General features: G+C 40.2%; 1 protein-coding gene across 1 annotated transcript; it reads left to right on the plus strand.

Annotated features, from left to right (window-relative positions):
* The first annotated feature begins 1,867 nt into the window (after positions 1-1,867).
* cunh11orf24 (chromosome unknown C11orf24 homolog) lies at positions 1,868-15,738 on the plus strand. The gene is made up of 4 exons (XM_008294456.1): positions 1,868-1,966; positions 5,352-5,423; positions 5,594-5,771; positions 10,206-15,738. The coding sequence occupies exons 3-4, from the start codon at positions 5,600-5,602 to the stop codon at positions 11,270-11,272; spliced, it is 1,239 nt and encodes a 412-aa protein (XP_008292678.1). The 5' UTR covers positions 1,868-1,966; positions 5,352-5,423; positions 5,594-5,599; the 3' UTR covers positions 11,273-15,738.
* Positions 15,739-16,947: the final 1,209 nt, after the last annotated feature.

Below are 16,947 nucleotides of genomic sequence, written 5' to 3' on the forward strand. Positions count from 1 at the left end.
TTACATCTCTTGCTGCTTCTATATTTTTGCCATTGGTCATTGTCCTCCGAGTGTGAAGTTACATTTTCATTTAGCTGTCTCATTTTCTTGGGTTTTTGCCTACCACTATTCTTCAGTACAGTGTTCCAACCTTTATCTTTCCATCTACTTAGCTATTTTTTTTCAAGCTCACTTCCTGATCTGTCATCTCCCTCTGCCATCTCCTGTCCATTCACAGCCTGGTTGTCACAAGCCAGTCCTCCCTTGACTCTGCCCCCATTGCTGTCACTGACTGCGCTTTTAATGTTTCTTGAGAACTGTTTAAACAATTTTACACTTGGTGGAGTAATCTGTCAGTCACATGATCTCACACTGACAAAGCTAGCTTTTCTCCAGAGGTGAACAATCTGCTGAATAAAAGACTGAAGGCAGAGTGACTCCATTACAAAGGTGAGATGGATGATTGCAGTGAAGGTCTGAGAGATCATCACTGACAGAGCATCTGCTGCTTCAAACTAAATTGAACCAGCATCATCATTCAGCACAGCACAGAAGGCAAACTGAGCTTGTCAACTATTTGAAAACCTGATGATTTACTGCTTCACAGTTGACTTTTTCATGGGAGCACTGCGCTCAAATGCGCAAAACTTGTTACCTTCAGCAGTCGAATCTAGCAAACCATTTTCTACTTATAATTAGCGTACTCCTCTCATTTACTATCGAAAATACTGAAAATATTCCTATAATCTACATAGCAGGTGACCAAGCTTAAGTTTATTCCAGATGTCTGGCATGTTACAAAAGGCTTAAAAGGACATAAGACTTCCAAACTTCAGTGCAATCTGTAAGGACAATTATGTTTTTCGTTGTGCTGGATCCTTCAGTATACGAAACAATAACAATATTCTACACGAAAAGACCAAAACCAACTGACTTTTGAAGGTACAACACACTGATTTTCAACGGCCTGAGAAAGAAACTGAATTTTGATGTATGTAAAACTTTAAATCTAAAACAATGAAATCTGCAGCAGAGGACTGGCAGCCTGCAGAGTAACTACGATGTGTGGGAGCAAAGGTAAGTAATAATCAAATGTATCACAGTTAACTCTGTGGGTCCAGTTTCACTACTTAATGACTGCATAGGCTTGTCCACTAAATATATAATATTATTATTGTTTTGGACTTCATGTGTATTGGTCCAAATACTTTTAAATCATCAAAATGTGGGGTTCATGAGGTCTATATTTCCCCATACACATTCTTTTTGATGTTGATGTAAACCTGCTCATGATAGAGATGACTCTTGGCTCTTGAATGTAGCTTGTTTTAGTTTATTACAAATGGATTGTGCTTGAAGAACCCAAATGCCTAACTGTCCACAACCACTGTTGTGGGTTCAACACATCAGAGGTTTGAAATGCACTTTAAAGCAAAACACTAAACGTGAACAAGGTAGAAATTGTAGTTAATAAGTATCAAAATGGAACTGACTCCAGTTGATTACTGACATAATGGTAGTTATTTTCTGAAATGTTATTTTTGAATGGGCCTATAGTGTATTATCTTGTTAAAAAATATGTAGCTTTGTACAAATTTCCAGAACGCCAGAAGGGGAAAAACTCATCCTCCATAACATTAGTTTTTGGTCATGTTTTTAGGAATTAAATGTTCACCATTTTGTTTTCTGGGTAACGCATATTAATAAGGACAATGGTTATATGTCAATACAGAGAGGGATTTGGAGATTGCTTCCCTCTGGTTGGGAATAATGATTGCCAATGATGGTTGAGGGCTGACTGAACAGGCTGCTGTGCTGCAGTGTCTGTTATGACCAGAGGGGGGCGCAAACAATCACATGACGAGTCGACGCTGCCGGAAGTGCAGAGAGGAAGCAGCAGCCGGGCTTCCTCCACAGCAGGAGGTGTTCAGGAGCCCGTGTACCTGTCCGTAGCGCTCTCCTATCAAACAGTCTCAACTTATCGCTGGTAAGTCTCCCAGATCACATGGATCCTGGTGCTAATGTCAGCGGCGACATGAGGGAGCAGAGAACCGAGCCCGAACACCGTGGCTTGCTAGCATTAGCCGGACCAGGGTGTTGATGGCAGCAGTCTTAAACTCATTATTGTTCTTTGTATGTCAAACTCTATATCTGTGATACGATTCCACCGCCGTTAGCTTAACTCAAGCTTTTAATGATGTACCAGGTGTTATTAGTCACTGAGCTAGCAGCAGTCCAATATGGGCTAAACTTTGAGATGACCCACTGAGCTGACGGTACCGGCGGTGGCTCGGACCGGAGTGGTGGTTCGGCCCAGCTTTAGGGCTGCGTTCCGTCTCTGGTCGTTTGTGTCCCAGGGCTCGTCGGTGCCGTGGACGGGGCCGGACTCTGGTCGGACCCAGCAGCCCGTGGTGTTGGTGCATGTGAACTAAGTGCTGGATCGGACAGAATTCTGACTGGTCTCGTCCTGCGGCTCTTATTTGAGTCGTAACTTTAGTGATGTTGACCTGCGGCCGGCGGACAGCGTGTCTCTGTGTCTCTGTGTGTCTCCACGTAGGCGGCTGGACGTGACCTTTGACGGTGGATGCTGTTGACTTTTGGGGCTGGTCTCTGTGTGAAGCGTTGTGGCGAAGCTGACACGAACAGGGACTAGTTATCAGACAGACTCCTATTTAGCCCCTTCCAGACATGGGATGTGGAACAGTGCTGGCTTCATCAAGCTGCTAATGTGACAGCATTCAGTTATTAAAGCACCTTTCAGACGTGTCACTTTTCCGGTAGTGTTCCTGACGGCTGCATTCAGATAAACTCACCACATTGTCAGAGAGCGCCTGCAGGCATGATATCTGTCATTCACATGAGACTAGTCAATACACCAAGTGATGTGTTGTGCAAAATAATGCAATCATAGACTAAAACTAAACTGAGAACAGCTGACCAAAGTGTCCAGTTTACCAACAGCCAAGTTCATTTCTGATTTCTCAAACAGTAAAAATTAAAGCTCAGGACATTGGTGATGTCTGAGGTGAACAAAAGTACACAGTATGACCTTCTGTTAGATCCTGATTGGATCTGTTCCCATGTCAGGATAATTGGTCGTTAAACCTAATCAGTGAAGTTACTACTGTTGTTCTGTGTGTAATGCTCACAGCTCTGTCTCTTTGGAGACACTCGTGGATCCTACTGCTGTCTGATGCTGCAGGTTTCTAATAAACTACAAAGAAATATTCTTCAATAGCTGGAAATATAACTGCCATTCTGTGTGACAGTTCACCTGTCTGCTGTGAAGACATGTAGGTCTGCACAGTATGATCCTGATCCAGACTGATCCGCTCTACACGCTCTCTTGACAATAATTTATAAGAATTTACTTTAGTTACCCACGCTGTTGTTCAGTGCGCAAATGTGCACAACTCTCTCTCTGTGGAGACGCACATATGTGCAGTATCCATACAACTGGGACACACTGTTGTAGCACTGAGCCTCAAACTTTGACTGTTGTAATCTGCAGTGCGAAATGAGTCATCATCTGAGTGTACGCTCCTGACGGCCTGAAGTTGTTTACATGAGACACTGTTATATGTGACTTAACTGTATGTTAGATTGCAGGTCAGAATGGTCCTAACAGTGTGCTGTCATTTACATTTGCATACTACAAATTCAACCAGATGTAGTGGGGCATTTGAGTATTTTTAGCAAACTACATTTGACATTCGATGTATTGCGACATACTGATCTGAGTTGGTGCAGAAACAACTTTTGGCCTGTGTGCACATGTAGCTGGAATTTCTCACTTAATATATATTTGAGCTGTTGGGTGAATATTGGACCTGTGGTTATTCTTTCCATTGCCTCAAACAAGCGTTACCACTCACACACAAGGGTTCTGGTTGAAATTTAAACTACTGAACATATTAAAGAACCTCCTTATAATGTCAATTGACGATCTCCTGAATAAAATGGAAACAGGCCTGTACAAGAGGCAGAATTGGTGATTCTTGTCTGGTTCGAGTAAGACAGCACTCAGTACCTGCTCCAGTGACAGGCTGCCTGTTTCTGTAACATGAGTAAACATTGTGAGCATAGGTTCAGTTTAAGAGTAAACGCCTTGAGGAATTCTGTAGGGAATCTGTCATGGTCAGGTCATTATCATATTTTTTTTAAAAGATACTGTTTGGGGATTTTCTGCCTTTAATGTATAGGACAGCAAAGAGTGACAGAGAAACGTGGGGAGAATAGTGGGAAGGGACATGCAGTTAATGAGCCACTGGCTGAATCCAACCTCGGCCGCTGCGTTGGGGACTATAGCCCCTGTACATGGGTCGCCTGCCTAACCTGTTGAGCTATCCGGGTGCCCTCAGGTGATTTTAGTAAGGGAGGTTAAGTTAAGGCCTGTGTCGCCTCCTTTTTTTTTTATAATACTGCCCTCTAGTGTCTCCTAAATGATGATACTGCTGCCTCTAGAGTACCAACTGACATTGTTCTGACACTAGATGGTGGTCAGTCCTTACATTTGTTCTGTGGTGGACGTAGTCCTCCCCGATACCTGTAAAAAGCCTTGAACCATGTTGTTTACATTTTACATCTTATAGTGAAAAACTGAATGCAGTTGTGGTTATCATGTTGGTTCAGCAAATCCTGGGATGACTTTAAGAAAGCTGCCTTTCAAGCCTACGACTATGTAGTCTGAATAATTCAAAGAATTTTACAAACGCCTTGTCGCCTCCAGTAGACTTTGGTTTTACCCAAATGATCAATGACATTGTTTCTGATTGAAAAATACATTTAAAAGAGAAAATTTAGACTTTGTCAGCTTTAATTAAGGCAATTGTGTTTCCTATTCAATATATGAAAAATTTAAATAATTAAAAGACTGCTATTGTTTTACTGTTTTTTTTTTTTTGTTTTTTACATTGCTTATAAAAAGTGTTCATTCATTTGTACATTTTCATTTTTATTTCCTTTATGTATTATTTGACCTTTTGAATGACATTGAATGTAATGGGGCTTGCTTGATAGATGAATAGAAATAGTGTGTTAGGATCAAAAGAAAAGAAATGTCTCCAGATTGATTTGGATGTTACTTTTTTTAATGACATTTAGAAAAAAACAACAATCACCTCTTTACAAGGTCCAAGACTATATTATCAAGCAAACTATATAATTAAATATTGTAAGCCTGTACATGAACTACTGTCATTGTTGTTTTGCATATAGTAGCCTATCAATCAAATATCCAGTTTCACTGTTTACTTACTAAATTGCACAGCTGTCTAGAAGATAGAAAATGAAAGATTATGTAACAAAATAGTATTTTTGCCATATCTTTAATGGCTGCTGTTGACAGTTGCTTTTGTCGATGTCTTGTGTAGGTCCAGAAAGCGGATGCTGACTTTACGTCCTCTTCAGTTCCATCCTCCAGTTCAGCTGAGCCTCAACTTCTTGTGTGTGCAAGCTAATAGTGTGTCAACGTGACTGTACCTGTTGAGTGTGTGTTTCTGTGTGTGAGTGTGCGTGCGTGTGTGTGTGTGTGTGTATGTAATTTCATTGAAGTCCTATGTGAGTCTGTAAGGTATTGTATGTCAGTGTGTATGTCTGTCTCATTCCCTCCCAGCCCACCATGTCCCTGTATACCTCTATACTCCAGCTGAGTCCATCAGTGTGTCTTCACCTCCTCTACCTGCTGATGCTCCTGGCTGATTCTTGCTCCACAGCATCTAAACAGGAAAGAACTGTCACGGACAGTCCCCTAACCCAACTTAACACAACACAAGCTGACTGCGTCACTGGATGTGAGTACGTTGTTCCAGAATTCACTTTTAAAGTAGCAGTGACTGCATTATCACAGCAGAAAACATGTCATCAAATCCTTTTTAAATATGTACATAAGTATTTTAGCTATGCAGAAATATACAGTAGCTGTTTTTTTTTTTATTCGACTGCAAAAGGTGGTAACTGAAAATGTTTATCTCTGAAGTATTTTCTGAATTTAAACTGCACTGATGCAAGGAGTTAAGAATGCCATCCTGCATGCTTTATGGTGTTTGAGCGTATAGTTCAGTGTTGAATTGCACAAGTTTATGTCACTTGATCAGGTTGCACTGCGCTTTCTTGTCTCCACCTTATCTGCAGTACAAGTGATAGTAGGAAGGGCTGCCTTGATTTCATTACTGAACAGTGTTTTATTACAGCAGTATATCCCTTTCACGCATGAATTCTGAAAAAAAAAATGTTAAAAAATTGACAATTTGTTGCAGATTTTTTTTGTACTGCTGAATCAGATTTTAAACATGTTGAAATGCACAGTTGTCCACTGTAATGCCCTTACATGGCGAAACACTACAGGTGAATAGGACAAAATAATTTGATTCAACAAGGTGCTGGAAGCCGACCTTAGAGATTTTGGTCCATATAGACAGGACTGCATCACATTTGTATTCTGCACATCCATGATGCAAATCTCCCGTTCCACCACATCCCAAAGGCGCTTGATTGGACTGACATCTGGTGACTGTGGAGGCCATTGGAGAACAGTAAACTCATCGTCATGTTTAAGATACCAGTTTGAGAGGATTTCAGCTTTGTGACATGATGTGTCATCAAGCTGGAAGTAGGAATCAGAAGATGGATACACTTTGGTCATAATGGAATGGACATGGTCAGCAACGATACTTGGGTAGGCTGTGGCGTTTCAGGGATGGTCAATTGTAGGGATGTGTATCGTTAAGATTTTAATGGTAAAACTACTTTTACTGATACTGCTTATCGTCCAGCATTATATCAGAATTAAAAGCTGCTCCTTGAACAGGTATTAAGTAAATGTCAGGACATTGTGCTGATAGGACTTTGACAGTATTGTTACTGTGTGATTTTAATAGTTTAGTGGAGAAAACACGAAAAGTACTTCTACTACTAACGCCATCATTTAGTCAGAGAAACAGTGAATATGAAGTAAGACAGTAAGACAGACGGCTTGTCTGCAGCATCCAAATCACTAAATACTGCTGCTCTGTGCTCTGATAGTGAAACTGAACAGTTTAGGTGATGCTCTGAATTTCAGCCTGAATTTATAAACTCAGCCACAGTTAAACAAATGGCTGGAGATTACTTAATTTACTCATCAACCCATATTTGTATAATTTAGTTAGCTCTGTGTGCTGGCTGGTAGCAAACACAACATACCTGGTTAGTGAGAGATGAACTACGAACATTTCTTTATCTATACATATTGAACTTTAACTGAATGTTTGCGGTTACGTAATGGTTTCCATTTGCCGGTGGGAGTTCAAGGAGTTAATAGCTGTTCTAACTCTCTGCTATGATGCCTACTGGTAGTTCAACCCCTTCAGTGGTGATCATCTTGCCTCGCTTTGATATCATCCGACTGCACTTATCCAGTCCTTATGACATCCCCATGTCACTGCTGTAGATCCTGGTGATGTGGATCAGTGAGTCAATGTCTTGGTCATTTCTGGCATACAGCTTGATATGATCCATGTGGAGAAGGTGGCTAATAGTTGTTCCATTTCAGGACTGGTAAAGCCTCTCGTTTTGAAGATCTGACTTAGGGTGTTCAAGCCTATGCAGAACAGCAGGGCGGACAGAGTATCTCCTCGGTATATGCCACACGTGATGCTAACCTGTGCAGTTGACTTTGAGTTGGCCTCTAGTGTTGTTTTCCACAGTCCTACTGAGTTCTTGATGAAGACTCTTAGTGTCCTGTTCGTGTTGTACTGCTCAAAGCACTCCAGTATGTATGTGTGTGGCATTGAGTCGTAAGCTTTTTTATGGTCAATTCAGGCAGTACACAGATTGGTGTTCCTGGTCTTACAATCTTGACCAACTGCTCTGTCAACCAGAAGCTGGTGTTTGTTTCCCCTGGTGTTACCAAGTCCTTCTGGGCCCTGCTTATGTATTGAGCCACGTGCCTACTCATCCTCTCGCTATGACGCCTGACAGGAACTTCCATGTTGTGCAGAGGTTGTGCAGAGGCAGGTTATTGGCCGATAGTTGGATGAAAGTGCTCCTGTCTGGGGATCCTTCATTATCAGGACTGTCCGGTCTTGGGTTCACCACTCTGGGTGGGTCCTATCCATTAGTAGCTGGTTCATTTGTGCTGCTACGCGTCCATCATGTTGGGGGCCAGGTGCTGTCTAGCTCTTCATTCTTGACACTATTACTTGGATGTCAGCTATTGTGATGGTCACAGGGTCTTGTTCTGGAGATTGCTGCGGTATGCTCCAATGGACCATTGATGTTATGCAATGCCCCATTCTCCCATATACCTTTCCAGTACTGTTCAGTCTCAGCCCTGGGTAGGTCTGTTCTCATCTTATTACTCTCCCACAGACAGTAATCTTTGGATGGTTCGGTGAAGAACATCCTGTTTATTCTTCCAGCTTCTACTGCTCCAGTGTACCTCTTCAGACATGACTATGAACCTTTATTTGGCAGTCTCCAGTGCTTCAGGAATGGGCAACTTGTATTTCCTAGGGAGTCCTTTCTTCATCTGACCTTTCTGTAGTTCGGATAGCTGGCTGCCTTTCCTCCTTGTTGCTGATGTTGATGATTTTGGCATCCATGGCAGATTCTGTTTCTTATGGCTTATGGTGTTCACCTTGTAGCCAACCTCAAGAAGTCTCTAGACTTACTGTTCCTGTTGCATGGATCAGCCTATTGCTCTCAGTGATGGTCACGGTAGGGATATTTAGTAAAACTGCATTGACATCGTGTAGCAGACTTTTGGTAGGTACTTTTTTACTTACCCATGGCAAATGGTAACTACAGGTATTGAGCTTAATTGTGATCTTAAATCTTAGGGCAGCTGCCCTTGTGTTAATGATGATATTTTCCCCCTTGACCTATGACACTGGCTCCTCCTTGCTGTAGTATCTTTGTTGCACCTCATCAATCTCTAGTTGTGGTAGCAGTTTGCATTGGAACACTGAGCTACAAGTTGTTTATTTGTTAGCTTTGATGTTGGGTTTCGAAATATCAATAGGTCTCATATTTTCTCCATATATCCCCTATCACTTTGATTGTAGCATTCCAACAGTTCCACATTCCCTCCCCTACTCCATAAATGTCTTTTTTCCAGTAGCCCACTTTTCATGAGGTTCCCCTTGTTCCCTTGTACCGGTGTGGAGATAAAACTGTTGTGTACAAATACAGTTGTGAAAACCGTGTATATTATGGCAGTCTTGTGTTTCTAATGACTCCCATGACTCGCAATTTTTGGTGATTGAATCATTAAAGCGCATGTGGTTTTGTCACAAACAACAATCATGCATTTTGGTTCTTTCATAGATTTATAGATTCTATTTTATTCTATTTTATTCATAGTTTTTGGAAACATGAAAAAACCTGCTGGGTCAAGAATATACATACAACAGTGCTAATAATTAAAATGTCAAATGTCCTTTAGCAGTTTTCCCCTCAACTAAACTGTACACAATCTTCTGGCAAGCTTCTGGTTGTATGTCTGTCCACTCCTCAACTCTACTCAAAATTGGTGCAGTTCAACTAATTTTATTGGCTTTCTGAAACAGACTTTTTTTTCATCACAGTCCGCAGGTTCTTGATGTGGTCTAAGTCAGGACTTTGGGGAGGTCAATCTAAAGCCTATTTTTAAAAAACTATTTCTTTACCATTTTTGATGTGTGTTTTGGGTTCCCATTCACCCATTCAACCACACATGCATACACCAATGGTGACAGAGCTGCCATGCAAGGTGCTGCCTTGGCACCACTTTCAATAAGTTAAAAGGCCTAGCCACTGAGGAAAATTTGGTTAACACAGGTTTCTACATCACAACTGATCATTCAAGTTGCTGAATGTATATTTTTGACCCAGCAAAAAAAAAGCTTTTGTGTCTTTTTGTACAGTGGATGTAAACTTCTTGTTTCAACTTTACATAAATGTATATTTTTCCAGTTCCTACCATCCCCACCCAGTGGGTCTGTCCACAAATTCTCCCATGAGGACAAATGAAGTGTATCCTGATCTTGAAGTGGACACTACCTGCTATTTTACAGCATTACAAGTGGATAAACTTATAGTGTGCAGTTATTGGGAATAAAATAAAAAATATATGTATTTGTTTTGTCAATGACACTGATGGAGAGTTAAGAATTTATTGTCATTTGATTTGATTTGATAATTTTAACTGGTGTTTTTCCTCCTTATTTCTGAACTGACTCATTCATGGACTTTTTTTTTCTCCACAGGTGATGGTGATGGTTCTGTCATTAAAAATGCAACAGCTGAGGATTTCTCCAAGAACAGTTCAAGAGTTGTGGCAACAAACCCACCACAGAAGAATGTGTCCTATATCTCAGACCTTAATAACACTGGACCAATCTTCAACCAGTCTTCAGTTCCTGTCAGCACGACCAACTCCACTGTTGTGGGGAAGGATGATAAAACTGTTTTGAACGTGAACACAGAAGGCACCCAGCAGATTCAGTCTTCTCCCAACTCATCTTCATCCAATAACCACACCACTGTCAGCCACAAATTGAGTTACCCTGTTGCGTCCTTAATCCCGCCCAAACAGTCAGCAGGAGAACTCAATTCTTCCACAGCCTCACCAGCCAGTCAGCATCCAGTATTGCCTGACCATCAGCCTACATCACCAGAGACAGTCACCTCACCTGAATCTACTCTTCCTTCTACCACCATAGGCTCACCCACTCAGTCCACAAATCCTGGCTCCATCACCAGCACTGGTAGAGCTACAGCTACTACTGCAGAGACTGTTGGGAATGTACACACAAACACTGTACCAGTGACTTCAACAACCACAAGAACACCACAATCTACAAGAACAACCGCAACTACACCAACAGATCGAACAACAACAGAAGCATCACACCCTCCAGCAACGGTAACAAAAACGGCTAACACAACCATTATTGCAACCACATCTACAAAAATGTCGCCATCATCATTAGCTCCCACGCCAAAGCTAACTACTGGGATGCCATCGGTTCAAAAGACTTCTTCAACCACAGGACCTGCTGCCATAACTGTTCCCAATGCCATCACTCCTGCCAGTCACAACAAGTCTTTTGCCTCCTCGACGGGTGTTGCTGTGGTAGAGGTTGAAGGGGCTGCGCTGACCAGGCAGTTGGTGGATACCGCGTCTTTATTGGCCGTCCTGCTTTTTGGCATGCTCTTTTTCTTGGTCACGGTGGCGGTATTTGCCACACAGGCCTACGAGAGCTACAGGAGGAAGGACTACACGCAGGTCGACTATCTGATCAATGGCATGTACACGGACTCGGGGGTGTGAGAGAGGACGAGGCTAAGCACAACTCATGGAGCTTGCTTTTGCACTTGGAATCAGAGAGTCTAAGAATGAAAGACAAACCGAATGGTGGCACAGTGCTGATAGTTCGGGATGAAGTAGGAATGGACCAATCTGACCAATGGCCCACTAAACCGACCCTAAAACAGTCTGATTTTGGTTTTATCATAACATCTCCACTTGTAGTTCTTTCAGGCTTCCTTCTTTAATGATTTGAGAATGTAAAGCGTTTACTCTCTTCCATTTTGGCCAAACATTAAGCTTGGTATTCGCCCATGACATAATCTTCTCCACGCAGTTGGTCAGTCCAGCAGTGGTTAGTCCACTATCCAGTACCAATCAGGATGCTTCCACATCTCAGCAGGTGTTCTACCTTTATTAGTTTCTTGTCGCGCTGATTATTATTATTTTTATTTTTTATTTTTTGTCGTCTTCCCTCCCCTTAAAGATGAATGTCACTGCTGTCACTTTTTCAAAAAGTCGAGTTTGAATAAAGTCGAACACATTTCAATTCATTTGAATGCCATTCCATACAACATATTACATTTTTTTCCCCCCACATTCAAACAAGTGTTTGAATTTTGAATTAGTGACAGCCCAACTACGGACCAAAGCATATTGTAAACATCGTGTACAAGATTTAAATTTTGTGGTGATTACCTCATTACTTTTTTTTGTCCCATTAAAAGACGGTTAACATAAACTATAATGGCATACACTTGTAGCTCTACACTTGCAACTATTTCCACATGGAAAATGTAATAATTTACTTGAAATCTGGTTTTGCACATTTCAATAATTTTGTCAAATGTAGTTTATAACAGTGGAACACAGTTAATTGCAATGAACTTCAATCTGATCAGTTAAGCCATTCTATATATAATTTTGCAGGCATTTACTATATTCTCTCATTTATAGGCGCAGCCCGACATGTGTCCATTTCCACCTCTATCAAATATTTACTGTTGCTGCTGTTGTCAGTCATTCGGATAAAACAAATCTGTCATTTTGTCCTAATACCCGTCCACAAACTGCTGTTTTTGCAAGTGATCATCACTCAGTCAGGTCTCCTGGAATTTAGCAAGGTTAACACTAAGCTTCGCCGAATTCTGTGGAGTCTGTAGTACGAAGAAATGCTTTATTGTGAAACCAGTACATTTTGGCTTGGTGCCTTCATTGTGGTCAAATGAGAGATCTCAAGTCTGCGGACTCTTAGTTTGACCTCAGATGCTGGCTTGTTTACAGTCTAAGTGAGGACGTTACTTTGCTGATTAAAGTAAAATTTTAACTCGTAGAAAAGATGGCTAAAACTGCAAAAATATGATGCAAGTTGGATCACATTACTACAGCTGAACAATCACTTAAATGTAGCTGTCGTATCAAATACCAGTCTAGTCAGTAGTGGTAGGGTGTTAAAGATCTGACCAGAGTGGGACAGCTAAACCGGAACCAGCCTCTTCCATACTTTCGTAAACAACCAGGTAGAAAAACTTCAGTCATCCATAGATGTGTTGGAGCTTTCTCAGAAAGACATTTGAATGTTTTACACAGGTACTCCTACCAGCTAACTACAGTGGGAGACAAGTTTTCCCAGGTGTGGCCTTGTGTGTTGAAGCCTGATGTGGATGCATCAGTGCTGTGTCCAGTTTAGTCAGCAGGCCAGAGAGAGACCACTGTATCGTCTTATTCAAGCTGTTCAGCTGATTTTTTATTTTGTTCTCAGTTGGTCGATTTTTTTCTGTGTGCATGTGATGGGCAGCAGAGGCCTTGTTCACTCAGCCTGTTTGAAGGACGCAAACTGCCTTCTGCAATTTATTTTTTCCCAGTTACATTAATTTGGACTTCCTTCATTAGCTTGAATATAATTTCAAAGGTTTCACATCAACAGTGTGATCTCAGTCCTGCCTGTGATAAAAGCGCCTGTGGATCCCTCAAGATTCTGCTGCTGCACATGCAGTACATATACATATATATATATATATATATGTCGCTGCTCGAAATAGGGACGAAATGATGTTTTGTTTTTGTTTTTTTCATTTTTGGAGGGGAAGTTTATACTCGCATGAATTGACTAAAAACGAAGTGGGCACAACATTTCTTTTGTTGCTTTTGTTTAACAGACATGTTTTCAGTGCTTTAAAGGCTCTTACCAGACATCTCTTTACAATATCAGACGAAACAAATAAGCACATCTTCTCATTTCACTGTGGTTAAAGGCAAATAATATTTAGAAAAAGCTCGATATATTTTTGTTAATCTTCACTTAAATACCTTAAACGACATTCCATTAGCTTTCTTTGACGCTCATGATGCTTTAACTGGGGTTTAGAGTTTCTTTATACTTTGCACTGTCTTCCAATGAGTTATGGGAACAAGGCCATGCTAGATAGTTTATTTTCTTTAAGTTTTATATTTTTTGCTTATGGTGAATGTATGTTTTTGAACACTTAGTTAGCTTGAATATATGTATTGCCCATAATTCCCTACACAGATTCTTCATTTAGCTTCATGTGCACGTCACTGTGTAAGACGTCATGCTGTGTTAACATGAATGTGAATGTTAAGCCATTCATTACCTTACTGTCAGTACATTTCAGAGATACCTTCCTATTCCTGGAAACATACACTTTACATTCAGCAAAGACATTTCTTTTTTATGACTTTCCTAATAATTATCCTGTTTGTGATGATGACAAGTTACCAGTGCTTTTTTTTGTTGCTGGATGCATGAGACAGACTATGAGAAGAATCTTTTTTAACCTCATAATTTGTGAGGCAGAAGTCAAAACGGTATAAGTGTACCATGAAAATACACAGATGTGAAATCCATCTTTTTAGTTGCAGTAACTTTGCAGCTGAGGAAGATTCTAAAAATTCCTCCGTTTGGGCTGGTTATTGTGCAAAGGTTATGAACTACTTCTTGCCAAATGAGGAACACACACTTTGTAAGTGTGCGATCTCTTGGTTAATAACAAGATGAGGAGTATTGACTGATGCCCTACTAGGCCACTAGCAAAAAATCGTTTTCAACCTCCAGTCCTGGTGCAAAATAGTTCTGTGTTTTTTCTGTGCATTGGGAACAAAAACACGAGACAAACCCTAAAAGTCAGTATTCATGCAATAGACTTGTGCGCAGGTTGTATTTGTTTTCTTCTGAGGGTTTCATGGTTCATGGAAATTTGCTAAATGTTCACTAAAGCACATTATTGTTTGACAAAGCCAAGGGAAACACAAAGCCATTATACTTGTGGCCTATGGAAAGGACAACATGAACTGTATTCCACAGCGGGAAAAAGAACATTTATTGGTGAATCTGAAAAGGTACACAAGAAGATATTTTCAAATTTTAAAAAAAGTGTTTTTGACATATTGTGTATTCCTGCAGGATGTAAAATACATTTGAACCTGTCAATTGTCTGTGAAATGTCCACGTCTTTACAGTTGATGTCTAATTGATTAGTGTCTCCTCCAGAATTTTCAAAGGAGAAAATCCTCTAAAAGAGTGTGTGAAAAATATCTGGTTTTACAAATGTGCTAAAAGTTCAGATTGTTTACAAGAACACAAGAGAGGAGATCAGGATGGAAATGGTGATTTATTTTTGAAGTATTTTTACATTTTTGTTCAAGAAAATGAAGCTTCTATCACGTTGAGAAAATGAGATCTTGTTAAGGTGAGAAAACAAGCTCACTGATGATTGGAAAACATCAATAGAACAAGGCCTTATTCCTGTGACATTTTTAAAAAAGTGTCTCTTGCCATTTATCTTGAACAATTAGGGTTTGGTTTGTCTGTCCTGGTAAATAAGGTATTTTTTTCCATGAGTCTCAAAAATGTTCATCTGCTTGGTTATTATTTCTAACTCATTAACTGTAACCATGGCCACTCTCAGCATCCATACAGGAGTGTTATATTTTTATGTTTGGTTTATTTGTTTTCTCGCCATCACAAAAAACATTTCATGTCAGCGTCACACAAACTATCTCCAAACTGATTAACATTCAGCATTGTGATATTGGACAAGCATATGATGTCTGTCTTGAAAAGCATTTGGGTTATCTTCAGATTACAAAAAAATATTCGTTGACCATTAGAAACAAAATTTTCCTTCGCCTTCTGTTATTGACGTAATGTCTTCAGGGATGACCCAAATTTCTCTTGTGGCAGGTAAAATGTAGAATATACTGTATTAAAATGTCTTGGATGATGTCACTGTGTCCAGTAAGCTAAGTGAGGCATTTTCAAATGATCTTGGTTTTTGGATGTCAATATAATTCTAGTTTCCAGGATCCTGGAAACAACACTGCTGGGCTGTGTTAAAGGTGGATTTGTGTGTTCAATGACTGATGTGCAGGAGGTGACACCTGCCATGTGCCAACTTAATATTGTACTAATGCACTTTGAACAGATATTTTTACTTTGCAGAAAATAAAAAAAACAAAAAATAACTAAATCGATCTTGTTGGTGTTTCAATAAATGTGTTTCGTCTGTTCTTATGTTTGATTTTTACCTATGAGCTGTAGTCATCCCACATGAAGAGAGCAGTCAGTAATCAAAGTTGCAGCGCAGAGTGACGCCAGCCATTTAGTTTGCGTGCACAGCAACACAAGTTTGACTTGGCTTCGGTACTATGTGTTTGTCAAAGGTGAAATATTTTTATTTGTGTAGTTTTCTAAGCCGCTCTCATTAATCAGACTGCAAAATGCACAATAATAAAGTTAACATGCGTGTAAAACTGGTTCCTGCAGAAGCTTTGGCAAGAGAGGGGAGTGCTTTGGTTGTGGGATACAATTTTTTTTCCTGCAATGGTACCTCAGTAATAGTTCCAATACCCATTGTAGAATAAAATGCTCCCATCTGGATTGTTACAGGGCTGTACCTTTCCTCTTTTTCTAAGTAGTCCATCCACTACAAATCAAACATTCATACCAGAGTGCTCTAGTGTTTCAACCCTGGGTTTACATTCATTTCAGTTTTACATACGACACACCGAGTTAGTTCATCACAGTCAACCTTATAACTTTATTGATGTCAAGATTATATTACTAATTTACTAGTTTTAAGTATTTTTGAGCTCAAAAAGCACCATGGAGCTGTTTCTGTGTCTATTTAATGTGCATGGTGTTCTGCCAATGTGGTCTCAGTGTTCCACTGATCAGCATGTGAAAGCAACATGCCAATGTAGTGTGCTAGCAAACACACAGGAGAATACTGGCTGCAAGTAAACATGGAGTAAAATGTCCTGGATTTAAAATGCTTAATAACTTGGTTTTGAAAATATCAAATAAGTAAAGAAATCCACTGGACACACTAAGGAAACAACTAAAAACATTTTCAGAGGAAACAATACTGTTCATGCTGTTTGATATGTCCTGCACTACAAATAGACCCACAGGAGCAGCTATGATGGATAGTGGAATTTTAAAAAAAAGGTCTCCAACTCTCCAATCGTTGTTGAGTCACTGATTGCTATGGGGCTTCCTGCCTGTCTAGGGAAGGAGAAGAGAACACCTTTGTGGTGGGATTTTAAACTGAATAAATGATGAAAAACTGGAAAAATTATGATTAAATTAGACTCATGTACAAGGTGGATTAATCCTGTGCAAGCCTATGTAAAACACAGCCCATAAAACTTGGATAATATAGTCACGGGACTTGAAA

Source organism: Stegastes partitus, unplaced genomic scaffold (genome assembly GCF_000690725.1).
Source record: "Stegastes partitus isolate 25-593 unplaced genomic scaffold, Stegastes_partitus-1.0.2 Scaffold964, whole genome shotgun sequence".
In the NCBI taxonomy this organism is placed as follows: Eukaryota; Metazoa; Chordata; class Actinopteri; family Pomacentridae; genus Stegastes; species Stegastes partitus.